At 34.7% G+C, this 16,574-nt stretch overlaps 2 protein-coding genes and 1 non-coding gene across 5 annotated transcripts in view; all 3 read right to left on the bottom strand.

The window, feature by feature from the left end:
* Positions 1–1,929: 1,929 nt before the first annotated feature.
* LOC146537965 (BTB/POZ domain-containing protein 19) overlaps positions 1,930–16,574 on the bottom strand; it is a 29,697-nt gene continuing 15,052 nt past the window's right edge. Inside the window, exons 2-10 of one of the 3 annotated variants that reach the window (XM_085187969.1) lie at positions 10,006–10,159; positions 8,880–9,042; positions 6,880–7,013; positions 5,899–6,058; positions 5,424–5,568; positions 4,364–4,441; positions 3,824–3,941; positions 2,715–2,890; positions 1,930–2,254 (exon numbers count right to left, since the gene is read on the bottom strand). In XM_085187969.1, coding sequence (XP_085044095.1) covers positions 2,077–2,254; positions 2,715–2,890; positions 3,824–3,941; positions 4,364–4,441; positions 5,424–5,568; positions 5,899–6,058; positions 6,880–7,013; positions 8,880–9,042; positions 10,006–10,159 — 1,306 coding nt within the window. In that variant the 3' untranslated portion in view covers positions 1,930–2,076. The remainder of the gene's footprint in view (positions 2,255–2,714; positions 2,891–3,823; positions 3,942–4,363; positions 4,442–5,423; positions 5,569–5,898; positions 6,059–6,879; positions 7,014–8,879; positions 9,043–10,005; positions 10,160–16,574) is intronic. The other 2 variants (XM_085187971.1, XM_085187972.1) reach the window with 2 other exon arrangements.
* SmE (Small ribonucleoprotein particle protein SmE) lies at positions 7,633–8,137 on the bottom strand. The gene has a single exon (XM_085187973.1). The coding sequence runs from the start codon at positions 8,029–8,031 to the stop codon at positions 7,744–7,746; it is 288 nt and encodes a 95-aa protein (XP_085044099.1). The 5' UTR covers positions 8,032–8,137; the 3' UTR covers positions 7,633–7,743.
* TRNAG-UCC (transfer RNA glycine (anticodon UCC)) lies at positions 8,462–8,533 on the bottom strand. Its single transcript has one exon. It is a non-coding gene; the product is annotated as a tRNA-Gly (tRNA).

Below are 16,574 nucleotides of genomic sequence, written 5' to 3'. Positions count from 1 at the left end.
TTTCGGTTGAAGTGGTGATTCGAAGTGGTTTCCAGGTTCCCTTTGCCTACTGCTATGTGCGTAGAGTTAAAAAAAATACATAATATTAAAATATTATATGTCTACAAATTAATTTATAGGATCGTTCTTATAAGAAACGTCTAAATAATAAATATTAAATTATTAAGAACGTCATGGATTAATTTGTTGAAACTAATCTGAATATATGCATTCACTCAGGTTCTAAAAAATGACATTAATAATCTGTTATGAAAACGAAATGACTTCTATCGTCTAGACTACTTATAAAATAATCTAAAACGGGGATAACCAAAATAAATTATCAAACGCCAGTGCCCCCCAGATGCGGGCGCGTGCCCTCAATACTCAGTAGATAAGAGCCGCGGGGCTCCAGGGGATTCCACTTCGCTTTCCCGTGGAAAAGCCTTTGGCACACATATTCTTATGTTATTTATGTAAATTTATAATATATTAAATTCAGCAGCGATTCACCAAGAATAAGTGAATAGTGATAAACTGCTGTTTCATTTGTACTGTTTATTGTAACTGATACTGTCAGCAACACTTGGTACCAGAGAAGACGTTACCGACAATCTGTACAATTCGGTATTCTACACAATACGGTAAGGACCTTAGACTTGGCTTGGCTACCTAAAGTTTGTACAGGAGCTACAGGTTCCCGCATTGCCTATTCAGGCTCATTTTATATTCTGTTAGACTAGCTAGCTAATCACTTTATCTCAATTTAATATCTCAATTTTTTCTTTTAATATCTCAATTTTTGTTCAGGCGACATTTCCATATCTCATATGGATTGCATTGTATTTAAGAATCGCTCTCAAGTCTGAGATAGATCTTGAGATTCATTCATAGATGAATGACAACTATCGATCTCAGATTTATATTATGGGCCATAGTGCATAGGGGAGCATTAGAAGTACACTCCTGCGCGAACTACGCCAGTCTAAGTCTGTTCACATTTTCATGCGTCGAGTTATTTCTTATCGCTATAAATTATGTATATATGTAAGTTTATTATTTTAACATATTTTTTTTACACCAATAGTAGTAGTTCTTTTTTAAGTTAAAGGTTGCCTGGTAGAGATCACCTGTGGATGATCAGGCCGCCTTTACACCATTTTTTTATTGTTTCTGTTTAAGTTAATTTATGTTTATTTCTTCATTTTGTGTTTTAGTTAATTAATATCAAATATGGTGTAATAAAGTATTAAAATAAATAAATAAGTAGTGCCTAATAATTTTGTAAATTAATTTGGAAGAAAAGTTTCTCTAAATAAAGTTTTCATTCACCGTATTACAGTGACATCTAGTGTGAACTAATGATCTCGAATATTAAGTTATATACCTTACCAGTATTATATATCTGTAGTACAAGCACCGCGGGTAATGAGAGATGGCGCTGCAAGCTGCAAGTTGTCCACATCATATATGTATGACAATCTTATATAACCAAGACCAGGTCTGTATAACAACATATAATGTTTCTATCAAATGTGATTGAGAGTTGCAGCTTTAAAGATGAATGAATGTATTCTTAAACTACATCTTTAAAAAATTACTCGAGCAAATGCAATATTTATTTAAATTTATATTTTCAGTCTGGTGTGCCGCCACTAGACATGCAATGCTTCCAGAACTTGGCGGAGTGGGAAACATAGTCTTACCAGTAGGTTCCCTCTGCCTATCCTGGTATGTGCGGGATACAGCGTGAAGCTGATTTAATACAGTATTTTCTGGCAGGTTGCAATTCGTTGTATAAGTTCTTTTGTCATTTTTATTCAGTAGCAAACGAAAAGCAATTTTAGCATTTTTGACATTTCCTCACATATTCCCACAGAAATTTTGTCTCCGATGAAAGGAAGGAGGGATCAAGAAATTATACATTTCTTGTACAATAAGCGTTTAATATTAATTATGTAATAATAGAATTTATTGTAATCAACCAGCCAACACCAGTCAGTGAGCCAATAAGTAAATATCTCATAGTCACACACAGTAAAGCAATCTGCTGACCCCCTCTCGATATCCCAACGGTAACTGTTGAATAACCATCAATCAGTAAGTAAATATCTCGTAGTCGCGCACGGTGAAGTTGTAGTCGGGCACGAGCGAGGCGTGCGGGGAGGTGGTGGTGACGTCACCGTACGAGTGCAGGTTGCTGTAGCTGTCGCTGTTGCAGTGCGCGTTGTGCGACACCAGCAGGTCAGCGCCCGCGCCGAAGATGGGGCCGCACCTGCGCAGGTGTTAGCTCTTACTATAACTGTTGTTACTAGTCCTGCGAGGCCAGTCCAGTGGCGCAGGGACACAGGCGTGCGATTGTAAACGCGGCAGGTTTGATTGCCACTCGAGGAAATGAAATACTTAATATTATAAAGAAAGTGCGGAAGAAAGTGTTTTAATAGGAACGGAGTATACTAGGACTAGACAGATCAAAATTCTAATAACATGCAAAATAAGAAATTAAATAATAAAAGTTGCAATTGAACAAAAAATATTAAATGCAGATATGATGGCATTGATAGATACCAATAATACACCCAAAATCAGCCAGAATTATATTACTGTAAACAAGGTATTCGTCAGTAAATACAGGCATAGTTTCATTGAAACAAACATAGAATGAAATGAATACGGAAATTGATGGATTGACACATTAGTGTAGGTAAGTATATACAGGTAATAAAATTACTGACTCAGAATGATAGCACAGTGCAAACGAGTTCTTCATCAATGGATACAAAGCGGGCGGGTCCTGGGTGAAGAGCAGTGCTCGTTCTGCTGCTATATAACCACCTGCTGTGGTTTCTCCACCAGCAGGTGCACACCAGCCTGATGTGGAGAAACCACCGATTATCTCACCTCGGGGTAGCTGGGAAGGAAATCTATATATTAATAAATTTATAGATTTATATAACTTTAGTCTCTCTTTTTAGAATAATTGTGCAGACGGAGAAGTATCAAACTCAACATACTTAAAGTTATATAGTGATTACAGAGGATACATTATTTTAAATAATGTTTTAGATATATTTATAATTAATGAAACAAAAATAAGAAACACACTACCATGTTTAACAATATGTTATATTTTTGTACGAAGTGATGGCAACATTTCTTGTATGTGTCAGTTTATTCTATAGTAACGACAAAATTGGGAAATGAAATAAACATAAATTCTATATAAGATATGTATCTATACTACACATTTATGCATAATTTTTTAGTGCATATTTTATAGATATATTTTTTCTTATTGAACTTAATTTTAATTATTTTTTTACACATTTCATTTTTTCACATAACATTTTTCTAGTCCATTATTATGAGCAACATTCATACTTGCTTTATCATTTATATATGTACTAGTGGACCCGAACGCGGCTACGCCCGCTTGAACTATAAATACGAATATTTATTAAATATATTTATGAAATTATTTTCAGTTTTTAATAGAGAGACGCGTTAAGCAAGCTCATTTTGGGTGACATTTTCTAACAACAAACTTTGCAAATCGTTGCTTAGCAACGCGACGGTTGTTATTAACATGGCGGATTAAATTGCATGTCAAATTAATAAGTTTTTTAATATATGGGTATATATCGAAAATATTACAAATATGAGAAAAATAAGTATCCTATGTTCATCCCGAGACCCTCAAGTATCTCTATATGAGTATTTTATCACAATTAAATAAGCGGTTTGGCCCTGATTGCGTAAAAGACAGACAGACAGACAGAGTTACTTTCGAATTTATAATATAGGTATGGATTTATATTATGAAACTACAAATTCAAATACCTACCTGTACTAACAGCAAAACAGGTGCAATAGCATCACATCTTGAATGGAAAGCGTGCGCAGAAAAACCATGTGTCGATGCTCGGAACACCAAACGCCACGACTGGGACGGGGTGCCACACCTATGTATGTTGAAAACAAAATGATAAAATATAAGGACAGACATTTCTTACCAAAATTATAAAATAGTAATATTAACAAATCTGTCTCAAAAGAATGTTAGCAATTTTTAATAGCCATTATTTCTCATACACACTAAATATTATTATAGTAATTGCAATACGAAAATTGGAATAACACAAATATAAAGAAAAACACAAATGTTAAGTAGATGACATCGGGATAGGCTCTGACTGTAAACGCGACAGTTGATGGTTCAATTCTCATTCGGGGGAATGAGTTATTTTCATTTCCTCATCCTAACCTAAAGTAGTAGAACCTAAGTTCCACCATCTTCACCATCATGTTTCTCGAATTGACCGCGCCTGGGGAATGGACAGTGTTAATACTGGATATTACAACACACCAAAACTAAAAACATTACCATGTGTTAAGGAGAGATTGGAAAGCAATCTTATCTTGCCTCAGTATCACAGAGTCCACGAAGAAATTGATTGCACATCTGAAAAATAAATTTTTACTATTAATCTCTAAATACATATTACATTCTTTTTTTTGTAAAGACTATATTTTATAAAGGTATCATATAATTTCTATAAAATTTAAACCACTAAAGATCACTCGAAGGCTGTCGTGGCGCAGCGGCACAAGGGTGTGACTGTAACGCGACGGTTGTGGGTTGGATCCCCACTCGAGGAGATGAAATATTTATTTACATTTATATTTTTATGTCTGTATTTCGGTCTGGTGTCGAGGCAAAGAGTGGCGTTGATATCTGCCACTCAACACGCAATGCCTCAAGAATTCAGTGGAAAGTGAAGAATGGAGTGTCTTAACACTAGGTTCCCTCTGCCTACCCTGATGTGTGCGGGATACAGCGTGAAGCTGATTTGATTTTGACTAAATAACAGATCGTTTAGACGACTTCCAAAAGCGCGTAGCGCGCCAGGGTTTTATTTTTTTCTTTTATTTGTGTATTTACACGGGTAAACATACAAATAAAACAATATGTTGTTCATAACAGTGGACTACAAAAGATCTCTCCCACTGAACAGCGCGCATGACAAAGCAGTCCAAATGAAAAAAAAATAAAAATGAAGTACAAAAAGATAAAAATATTTGTAATAAAATTTAAAAAATGTTAAAAGCGTAAACAATATTTTTTTCAATAAACCACCTCTTAAACTTAGAGGTTTACCTGGTTATTGTCACCAGAGCTAGGATATGAAAATAATTCATTCCCCCGAGCGGGCCTCAAGCCCGCAACCGCCGCGTTTACAAATAAAGCATTATAAATGTGAAAGTTTTTGAAGATGGATATTTGTTCCACTTTCACGCAAAAACTACTAAATGGATTTAGATGAACTTTGTAGTAAAAAAAAATAATAGTACATAGACTATAATTTATATAAGCATTTAGTATAATTTAGCTATAATATAAAAAATAACAAAAAGTTTAAGCTGTGTTTCCATTGATAGTATACCTGGGTTGAGTCCGCCTTCTAGCATCATGTGCAGGCGGCGCAGCATGAGGCGTTGCATGCAAAGCTGCACTTTTATACCGCTTGAGAGACAGTTCCATGGGCACTGCACCTGTTGGTTCCACTTCTTCAGCAAACACTACACTATCTAGAAGGTGTAGAGGGTATTGTTTAAATATAATTTTTATTAAGACACTTCCGCTCCAGACTGTCTGCCAAATTCGTGAAGCATTGCGTGTTGACTAGCAGAACTCAACGCCGCCTTTTGCCTCGTTACCAGAGCGAACATATGAAAATATTTCAATTCCCCGTGTGGGAATTTAACTACACATAACCTTCGCGTTTAAAATCGCACGCTTTTGGCCCCTGCACAACTACGGCCTCATTCAATATATTTTTTTCAAATAGCAGAATATGTTTGGGTAAGCATACATATCTTAGAAACTACTGATATACATTTTTAGAACAAATTTCCTACCAATATGCAACAGCCGCACATGCTGCATAAGAGGCGTTAAGTGATGGACTACTCTGGCCCGTTCTTCCTCTGCCCAGTGAGCGGTGGGCTGAGTTACTCCCGCCCTCTGCTTGGCCCACGCCAGCGAACATCGCCATACATCCTTCTCTTCTAATCGTAACTGTATAAAATTATTTTATTTTTATAGTAGCCTAAAGAAAAAAAAAATTTTGTGTAAACACAAAGGCTTTTATTTATTTAGTTAGTTTAATTATTGTAGACGGAGTCATTGTCGCCTTGTTTTCTTCTAGACGTAACTATATAAAGTAAATTATTTTTTAAATTAGATATACTCATATAATGTATATTTAGTTGAGTAGAGAGAGTTAAGATAAAGACTATACTCGACTACTAGACTTCATGTTTTGCTTATTGAGATATATTGTGTGTTGACCGAAAGAACCAAATGTCGCATTTATCTCATCAAATCGGGGAAATGAAATTATTTTATTACAATATTTCTTCAATAGAGATCAATAAATAATAATATATATTTAGAATATTTGGTCAACAACAATCTTAATAAAAAACCAACAACTTATATTGTTTTAGGTTGCTACCTAAAACAATGTGTTGTACCGTTATTTATCTGGAAACACACATTTGACAACCACACAGGTGTAGCAGCAGACAAAGTTTAGTTTCGTATGATTATGTGACTTTTATGAGCAGCACAAGGGAGTGACTGTAACATGACGGTTGTGGATTCGATCCCCACTCGAGGAAGTGAAATATTTATTTACATTTATATTTTCATTTCTTTGCTCTGGTGTTGAGGCAGAGGGACGTTGGATTCTGCCTCTCAATATGCAATGCTTCAAGAATTCTTTTAATCTATACACAATTATTCAGTAATTGGCTACTTATATTTTTTATCCTGACAGAGTTCCTTATATTTATAAAACTTCTTTTGGGTTCAGAAGGCTATGTTGCAATACTAACATTATCAGATGAAATAAGCTTGATGAGAGCTTCTTTGGGCAAGTTTAAGAAGGCATTACTTTTAACACACTCAGGAGCATTTTCTTCTATGAATGATATGCAGCGTTCCATAAATGAAGATGCACTCTTCCCACCTGTAATGTTAAGATAAATAATGACAACAAAGATACACCAATAGGTCTCATATTATGTAACTATGACACTTTTGTTGCAGAGTGGTAAGAAGTCTAACTGTGAACATGATGTTTATGGGTTTAATTCCCATTCTGGGGATGAGTCATTTTCATTTACTCACACTCGTAATAAGACAAAGTATGGCTTTGAGTTCCACCACTCAACATCCGATGTTTAGGAAATTGTGCATTGTATGGAGAATGGAGTGTCTTAACATTAGGTTTCCTCTACCTACCCTGCTATAAAGAATATAGTTTAAACATAAAAATAATAAATATACTATAATTGTTAACAAAAATTAATGTAAATACACACCTTGGTTTCATTACTTATGTAAATAGAAATTATTGAAACTTGTAAAACTGTATTTCAACACATGAAAATAACAATCATAGCTATTTAAAAAAATTATATATAGAGGATAATGTTAATACTTAGAAAACACAAAATATAACTTCTAAATTAACATTATAAGTACTTCAACAATATAAATTATAAGCGAAGGACATTTAAGATTTTGAAGTACCTAACTGTACACTAAATATTTAAATGGTTGAGAGGTTATAAAATAAAAACCAATTTGTAGATCTTAAATTTAATTAATTGAGTGCACTGGTAAGAAACTTTCACAATTCACAAATAGTGATCACACTTAACGGGTAGGAATGTTCATCCGAGTTTTATAACCTATTATACAGTAGCGTTGGGGTTGACATTTTGTATTAGCGTTATATTATCGCCTTTCATCATAATACGACCGATTTGCTTTCGGTTTTTTGTCTTCATATGGACTTCTTCAGCTTCATCTAACACAATATTCATGTATTCGTCGAATCCCACGATGTGTCCCTCAATTCTTAAATTCACGTTCTCATAAAGCCAAATCTGAACACGACTTCTGTTTTGTAAATATCTGAAAATAAGGTTGATGGGCTGTACCATCACCTTTTGTACTTTCGGTGGTCCCTTGTATGCCATTTTTGTGTTTTATTCTTGAACACAATATAGTAATTTGCTAAAAACAAAATAGCGCCAAGCCGGCGTCGTTTTCACCCGTCAAGAAAGGAAAAGCGATTGTCATAGCCAAAAGACAACAACATGGCCGACGCTACAGACTACAGATAAAATAAAAACGCATCATTGTCTATACGTGGGTTATTTGGAATTTAATTATTTAATTCAAGTTTTATTTCAATTTTAGTTTATTATGGTTAAATGTAATTATTAAAAAATATATACATTTACCTTATATTATTTTTGCATAAAATATTTTTTAAAAATATACAATTGAAACTTCTTTGAAAGTATGTTAAAAAAAATGATTTTATTATATTTTAAGAATCAAAATATATATATTTTTTTTAATAAAAAATGTAATATAAAATGAGAATTAAAAAGACAAAAAGTGTGCGATGGCCGGGAATCGAACCCGGATCAACTGCTTGGAAGGCAACTATGCTGACCATTACACCACCATCGCAACTGACAACCTGTTCAAAAACATACTATTTATTCTTTGCAATAATTAATTTATAATTCTCCTATTAAAAATTAACTTTATATTTTAAATAACAATGAATGCGTTTAATTGAAAAATATACACATAAATATATAAAAGCTTATAATGTAATTCTTTATATTTATAGTGAACATATTATTTTTATATGATTATATTTGTATATTTTAATTTATCCAAATTTTGGATTATAAGACGCTGTAGCGTCTGCGCGTGGTCTATAAATTAGTATCGTAAGAACAATGAAAATTATTTCAGCTTGTAAATGTATTATGATAATTAATAATGATATTTTACTTATATAGATTACCTGGTCTATCTTGTATATCCATAGCAGCAGCAAGCAAGGTGCAAGCATTCTCCACATTCAAAGTGGAAGTGACATGGTCTTCACAGGCAGATCTTAGATCCTCGACTCCTAAGTCCGCAGCTAAAGTCATCATTTCAAATACACCTGAATCTTGTAGTAATAACTGTCAAAACAAATATTTAGATATAAAAAAGCAGCAATCGAATCTATAACCACTGAGTTAATAGTCTGACGCTGTCACACTGCGCCACGGCGGAACAGCTAATTTATTGTGAAATATTTCTAAGTAATTTCATTGTTTACTTTATAGTACACCTATCCCCCGGTTTACACGGTACTTTTTTTACACGTTTTTGCTTTTACACGGTTTTCCAAATAAGTTTTTTTTTTGTTTTTATGCTGCGAGCTTATATGCAGACTTGCTGCACACGCACACTGTGTCTGTATTTCTTTGCATAAAATTATATTTGAGTGAAAGTTTCAGAAAAAAATAATTTTCCATATTCGTAAATTACAAGTGAGTGCATAATTAAGATTATTATAAATTAACGGCTTTGATTAAAGTAAAATTTAGAGAGGAAAATGCGGGAGATTTAGGAGAGAAATGGCAGTTTACCGAATAGGTTTAATTAAAATAAAAAAAATAAAACATTTTAATTTGAATAAAAAAAATATTATTAAACTTTTGTTAAACAGTCTAGTTATGGTGAATTAAAACAACTGGTTGGTGGTGTACACCTAAAAATATTGAAAAAAATTACAACTGTTAATAGCAAAATTATGCATTTTCTGCAAGCCATTTTCTGATTTACACGGTTTTGACTTGAAAATTTTAAATTTTCGATTTACACGTTTTTGTCAGGAACCTATCTACCGTGTAAACTGGGGGATAGGTGTATTATAAAATATTATTCGGTTTTCGTTCGGCTTCACCTATTATATCATTTTAATCTTTAATAATCAAAGTTGTGAAGTTACTACTATTCGATAACAGATGGCGTTAACAAACAAAATCTTACTTTCAAAAGAATAAGCCACCAAAACAATACAAATCAGCTTTATCATATAAGTGTAACTAGTTAAGTACTAACTACATTTAGCATATATTTACATTGTATATACGTACTTTCCCGGTATATACATACTGTATGAACAGTCTAAACGTCTCTGGCTGCACGTGCGGCAAGCGTATCGGCGTCGTCCCGCCGGCAGATGGCGTCACTATGCAGCCGGGCATACGACAGATCTCACCACGTTTTGTGTTTTGAAAACTTTTACATCTGTAGAAATTATAAATATTATACAATATTAATAGTATATATTATTATAAAAAGTGTATTAAATTCATCTAAAAGTAAAATATGGAATGTTTCAACATTAACTTCGCTGTTCTTTCATATGAATTTTCAAATCTTGGAAAAGGAAATATTTATTTTTATGGAAAACGCATAAGCGGACGGTTTTGGACGACTTTCAAGAAGCGCGGGTTCACAGGCGCAGCGTCGAAGTCCCCACTCAACACGTAATGTAATCTAGAATTCAGCGAAAAGTGCGGAACTGAAGTGCATTAATGGGGAGCTGCTAGTGTGTCAAATGTCGTTAACATATTATGTAGGTTTAAGCCTAATAAAAATAAATAATGATTTTCATATTAGGCTATCTGGTGACGCGGTGTTACACCAAGTGGTATAACAAATACGCACAAGTACAACTTGTCTGGATATTCTTGCATTATTAATTAGTAGAGATGCGCCGAATATTCGTTTTGTATTCAGTATTCGGTGTATTCGGCATCTTTTTCAATATTCGTATTCGGCCGAATTATTCGGTTATGGCGCCGAATATATTCGGTTCGAGTATTTCTATTTACTTGGCTGCACGACACAATACAAATGAAAGATAAAACGTCTTCTGTAAGATTTAAGTAATTATTATAAGTCAAATGAGTAAAATTTGTATTTCTCCAGTGTCGATACCAATAATATATTGAACGCACAGCGAGTCTCTACGCAAAGCCAAAGTGTCAAATTCTTCACAGATTATTGAGTCCCCCAACGATTCGATGATGATTTATACTTTGCCCACTAATCAAAAGGACTCTCGGTAGAAGACCTTCACATGCATAACTATCTAATTCCACAGCGATTGGGCTTTTAGGATCTTCTGCAATGACAAGATTGGTCGAGGCACATGAGATTCCTCTAATAAAATGTAATATTTTGTAGAGGTCCTTCCCTGTTTGTTATAGTTCCAGTTCACAATTTTCAGGATCAGAAAATCTCATTCGAAATAGAGGGTCTAACAATGTTCATAGGTAATTTCTAGTACATTTGGACAATTTTTGAAATTTCGATTCGAAACACACAACGATGACAGGTGGCATACATGTTAAAACGTGTTTACACGACAAAATAACAAAGAAATCGTAAACCGAATCATTCGGCCGAATATCCGGTTCGGTAAAGTTTAAACCGAATAATATTCGGTATTCGGTTATTCGGTCAAACCACTATTCGGCGCATCTCTATTAATTAGGTATAATTGATTAAGTTTCTTGTTGGAAGCTAATAAAAGTCTACTAACTTGCGCTCGGAGAGCAAGCAGCAACAATGCATTAACTTTGAGTCTGGTCTTAAATTAAACTCTATATTGTTTTCATTCTAACAATTAGCAGCGCCTATACTTTGTGACACAGGCAAAGAGAATAGTGATTACATCACTATTTTACCAATATATTGTAAGACAATTGTCAGTGTGAGGGTATTTTACAGAAAATAAAATAATAATACCCACATAATTATTTATAAAAGAGGAAGGGAACGGCTATAAAAAGTGACGTTTTTGAAGGATTGAGTCAGTACGTCGTTATTCTGCCTGTCGTAAGGTGTAAAATTGTGACAGTGTTCAAGTATTTAAAATCAGTGTCATTGTTGGAACTATGCGTTTTAAAACGTGTATAAGTGTAAAGTGTTATATAGAAACAGTGTTAGAAGTGTGTATATGTAAAAGAGGAACAGTAAATTATGGTTATTTAAGTATTTTCTTATACTTACCACCTGACATTTTTACAAATGTCAGAAGTGGGATCCAACACCTAAAGATAACTGGTGTTGTTACTACGCCCAAAGCAGACCAACCGGCGCACGACGACCAACACGGTACGTCTGCGACGGTGATCGTAGACAGAATAGACGCGGAGATAATAAGCGGAAGCGATCACAGCAACCGGAATAACCAAAGTTGTAGTCAAAATCATTGTTATAGTCGCCATCCAAGTAGGAGAAGGTACAGTCGAAATCGCAGCAGACGTGAACGTGAGGAACAGGGACGTCTCAGCAGGCGTAGGTGCGTGGTAGCAGGCGTGGCCGTAGTAGTGTTCAACAAAGCAACAGCGACCATGTTTATAAACCGAAGCGTGAACAGTATGTTTGCCGCTAGCGTGACAGCCGTGCAGATGACTCTTCTAAAGAAGACAATGAAAATCGTCTTCCTTGAAGTAAGCATCGTTATGAAGGTACGAGCATTTTATTAATAGTAACAGTAATATTAATCAAGTAGAAGTGCAGAAGCCGCACAATATGGTAACAAAATTCTAATAAGATATTAAGATTCAAAGTCAAAGTAGTCGCTATAATTAAAGTCTCCTTTATAACAAATCTAACAGTGTGCTAAATGTCATCTTTTAGTTTACTTGGTTAAAGTCTGTAGAAAAGTGAATCGCGTAAATGAAGTGAAAATGTAATAAAAAAAAAAGTAATACAATTAACAGTGACGTGGTCTCAGTAAACGGCATTGTTTTAAATTCTTTCATTAAACTAGGAAGAACTTTAAGTGAAATAAAAGGTCAGTAGTATATTAAGTAAAATAAGGATAAAACGGAGCCTTCGATAGGTTTTGATAACTCGACAGTTACACCCGTAGATAGTTATGATATTTAAATTATTATTAATAGCATTTTTGCAATAACGGAAGTGCTTAGTGTCTAATGAATATTTACTTAGGTTATGCTGTTACAGAACAAACATTTATAATGTTTATGACTTACGATACTTTTAAAATAATAGCTAAATAAAATTATAATACCCGCAGTATTATCATTTAGTAGAATTGAACAAAAAAAGTCTTATTAAGTCAAAGCATCAAACAACGGTTTATCAATGGTTAGTGTATAGCAATGGTAGATGTAATAAACTTATAGACGTGTAAAGAATATTTTGTTTTATAAGAATTAAATGAATTTAACGATAAAAATGGCAAACTTATTCTAAAATAATTTGTTGAAGACAAAAAGAAATAAGCTTTCAAAATATAGTTTAAAGATAGTTATAATGTGTTTCAAAAATTATAAAAGTAATAATAGTAATTTAAATAAGCAGACCAAAACTTAAAGTAACTAAGAAATAGAAAAGGAAAAAAAATGATAAGCGTTAATATAGATGTTTCATTAAAGGAATACATATTGAAATTGTTTTGCTTGTAATTCAAGAGAATTAGGCGGTGATCTAGCAAATTAAATTAATTGATATTAGTGCAGTAGTTTCTGCGTTACAGTGCTTTAGATTTTATTCACTCGTCTAAAGGTTAAAATGGTGACATATTGTATTCATTGCGGGCAACTTTTGAAAAACGTGATGTTAATTAAAAAACTCGAGGGAGTTACTCGCTGGTAGCGCCAGATTCCATAATGTAATTGGCACATTGAATAGTATGGCTAGTAAAATGAGCCACGCGGATGTTTTAAGTCTTAATCCAGTTTTAAATGATGAACAGAACACTGATGTAGTCATTTATGTTTCAAGTAAATTCAACAAAGTGCAAAAAATACGTACAGTTATGTTTATATTGTGTTTATCACAAAACTGATGCAAAACCTAAAAGATTAGTAATAAAAATAGTTAATTGTTGTGAATCATTGATATATTTTCCTAAACTATGAAATAATACAACCAGTTAAGAGGAACAGATGCTAATTATGTAAATACAATATAAAATGTTATATTTTATATTCACTACTTCAGTTAGACTGACCAGATAGTTGACTTATAAGACAGACATTTAAAAACACGAATTACGTGTTAAGTCTATTGTTACCGTTATCTCTACTCCACGATCTAATGAGCAGGTGGAGAGGATAATCGTATGTTCCAGTAGTGGTTTGAATATAGGAATAGTAAGGCGAGCAGCGTCATGTTCTGTACTCTCATGGCTAAACAAATTGTTTATTTGTATATTTTCGAGCTTATTGTCAAATGAGCTACTTTTATATTTTAAATTTGTACAATATAGAAAGTATATATATAATATATTTGTCACAGTATTATTTACTGAGTATTATGTCAGAATGTCATTAATTATTAGTTATAATTGAATTGAGTATAACAGACTGGTTAGAGGTTTTAGAATAAAAGTTATACAATAGGAAATAGAATACAGTGTTGCTGGTGCTAGTTACAAGTGCTTTTTATATAGTAAATGAATCTACTTAATTTAAAGTGTCATTACTATTATAATAACAAACCCTTTTGATGTATAAAAAAGATAATAAATAGGAATATTCTATTTAGTATTGCTAGTGCTGTTTAATACGTACTTTAATTCAATCGTTAGCAATTGCAGACAATAATTGTGTTGTTAAATAATATTCATAATAAAGGAATCGGTTGAACGCCGACTGAGGCTTAAAAAATGAGTAGCAACTGTGAGAGTCTTATATTAAAGTCATTAAGCGTAGATGTAAAGAATAAAATAGAGAATCAATTCGTAATAAAATTATAAATGAAGTATTTAAAAAAAGGGGTCAAATATATAATAGCATAAAAGAACCGCCGTGTAAGTACCAAAATGAATTTGTCGTTAGAGTTTTTCGTAATAAAAAGGTTACAAGTTTGTAACAAAAAAACAAATGACATTTAAGATCTTCTTCCAATTACAAAAAGTGTACTGGTGTTTATAAAGCAATAATGACCATAGATAAAGTTAGAGCGTGGGTAGTGTTGACCATCTTTCAGACGATAGTGATTCTCAAGCCAAATCGGGTAGTCATGATGATAACGAATGTCAGTCTCGAATTATTTAATTTAATGAAGTCTTGTATAAGTTGATAAATAGTCTAGATAATATTTTAGTACTATTATGGATAGATAGATAGATAGATATATGCTAGGGAGGTATGTAGGGGCCCGTGGCGTTTGGCGCTCCTTTCTCTCTTGACTGCCCCGCTAGGAATAAAGCGTGGCGTTAAGTGAAGTTAAAAGTATAGTATACAGTGTATACTTATGTCACGTAGATAAAGTATACATGTATATGGATTTATTTACTTCTAAGTGAATTGTTATGTTTAATGTATAGTTTTAGATTTAGCTTTAGAGCAATTGCCCCAGCTCAAGAGTGGCAGATTGCCCCAGTAAAAGATGGGCAGATTGCCCTAGTAAAAGATGGGCAGATTGCCCCAGTAAATGATGGGCAGATTGCCCCAGTAGACGATAGGCAGATTGCCCCAGTAGAAGATGGGCAGATTGCCCCAGTAGGAGATGGGTAGATTGCACCAGTTTTAGTTGGGCTGATTGCCCTAGTTTCAGTTGGTCTGATTGCCCTAGTTTTAGTTGGGCAGATTGTTCCAGTTTCAGTTGGGCAGATTGCCCCAGTTTTAGTTGGGCAGTTTGCCCCAGTTTCAGTTGGGCAGATTGCCCTAGTTTAAGTTGGGCTGATTGCCCTAGATTTAAGTTGGGCTGATTGCCCTAGTTTAAGTTGGGCTGATTGCCCTAGTTTAAGTTGGGCTGATTGCCCTAGATTTAAGTTGGGCTGATTGCCCTACATTTAAGTTGGGCAGATTGCCTTCAGTTTCAGTTGGGCGGATTGCCTTCAGTTTCAGTTGGGCGGATTGACTTCAGATTCAGTTGGGCGGATTGCCTTCAGTTTCAGTTGTGCGGAATGCCTTCAGTTTCAGTTGGGCGGATTGCCTTCAGTTTCAGTTGGGCGGAATGCCTTCAGTATCAGTTGGGCGGATTGCCTTTAGTTTCAGTTGGGCGGATTGCCTACAGTTTCAGTTGGGCGGATTGCCTTCAGTTTCAGTTGGGCAGATTGCCTTCAGTTTCAGTTGGGCGGATTGCCTCCAGTTTCAGTTGGGTAGATTGCCCTAGTTTCAGTTGGGCAGGATGCTGCCAGATTCGGTTGGGTAGATTGTGCCTAGTTTCGGTTAGGTAAATTGTACCAGTTTCATGTAGACAGATTGTCCCAGTTTCATGTGGACAGGTTGTCTCCAGTTTCGGTTAGGTAGATTATACCAGTTTCATGTGGGCAGATTGCCCCAGCTTCATGTGGGCAGATTGCCCCAGTTCATGTGGGCAGATTGCCTCAGTTCATGTGGGCAGATTGCCTCAGTTCCAGGTTAACAAATTGCCGCAAAGCTGATCATCTACCAACTTGGGCCAAGTAGACGCGCAGGTAGCTGCCGCGTGCTACCTTAAGCAGACCATCAATGATGACAGCATCACTTTTGACCCCGTGAGGTGCCTAGCAGACTTCTGCCGCCACGTTTCACGGAGGATTCTAATCTTCGCTGGCTCGCAGCCAGTGGGAGTCGAGGAGCAGCACTGTGACGAGGGACAGATTGCCGCAAAGCTGATCACCTACCAACTTGGGCCAAGTAGACGCGCAGGTAGCTGCTGCGAGCTACCTCGAGCAGACCATCAACGG

Source organism: Heliconius melpomene, chromosome 7, assembly GCF_056956725.1.
Source record: "Heliconius melpomene rosina isolate 202511_hmr_F chromosome 7, ASM5695672v1, whole genome shotgun sequence".
Lineage (NCBI taxonomy): Eukaryota > Metazoa > Arthropoda > Insecta > Lepidoptera > Nymphalidae > Heliconius > Heliconius melpomene.
Note: the sequence above shows the minus strand (reverse complement) of the source record. Positions and strands in the feature narration are given on the sequence as shown.

Coding starts and splice junctions, on each gene's coding strand:
- SmE (XM_085187973.1), bottom strand. CDS start 8,031: ATGGCATACAAGGGACCACCGAAAGTACAAAAGGTGATGGTACAGCCC.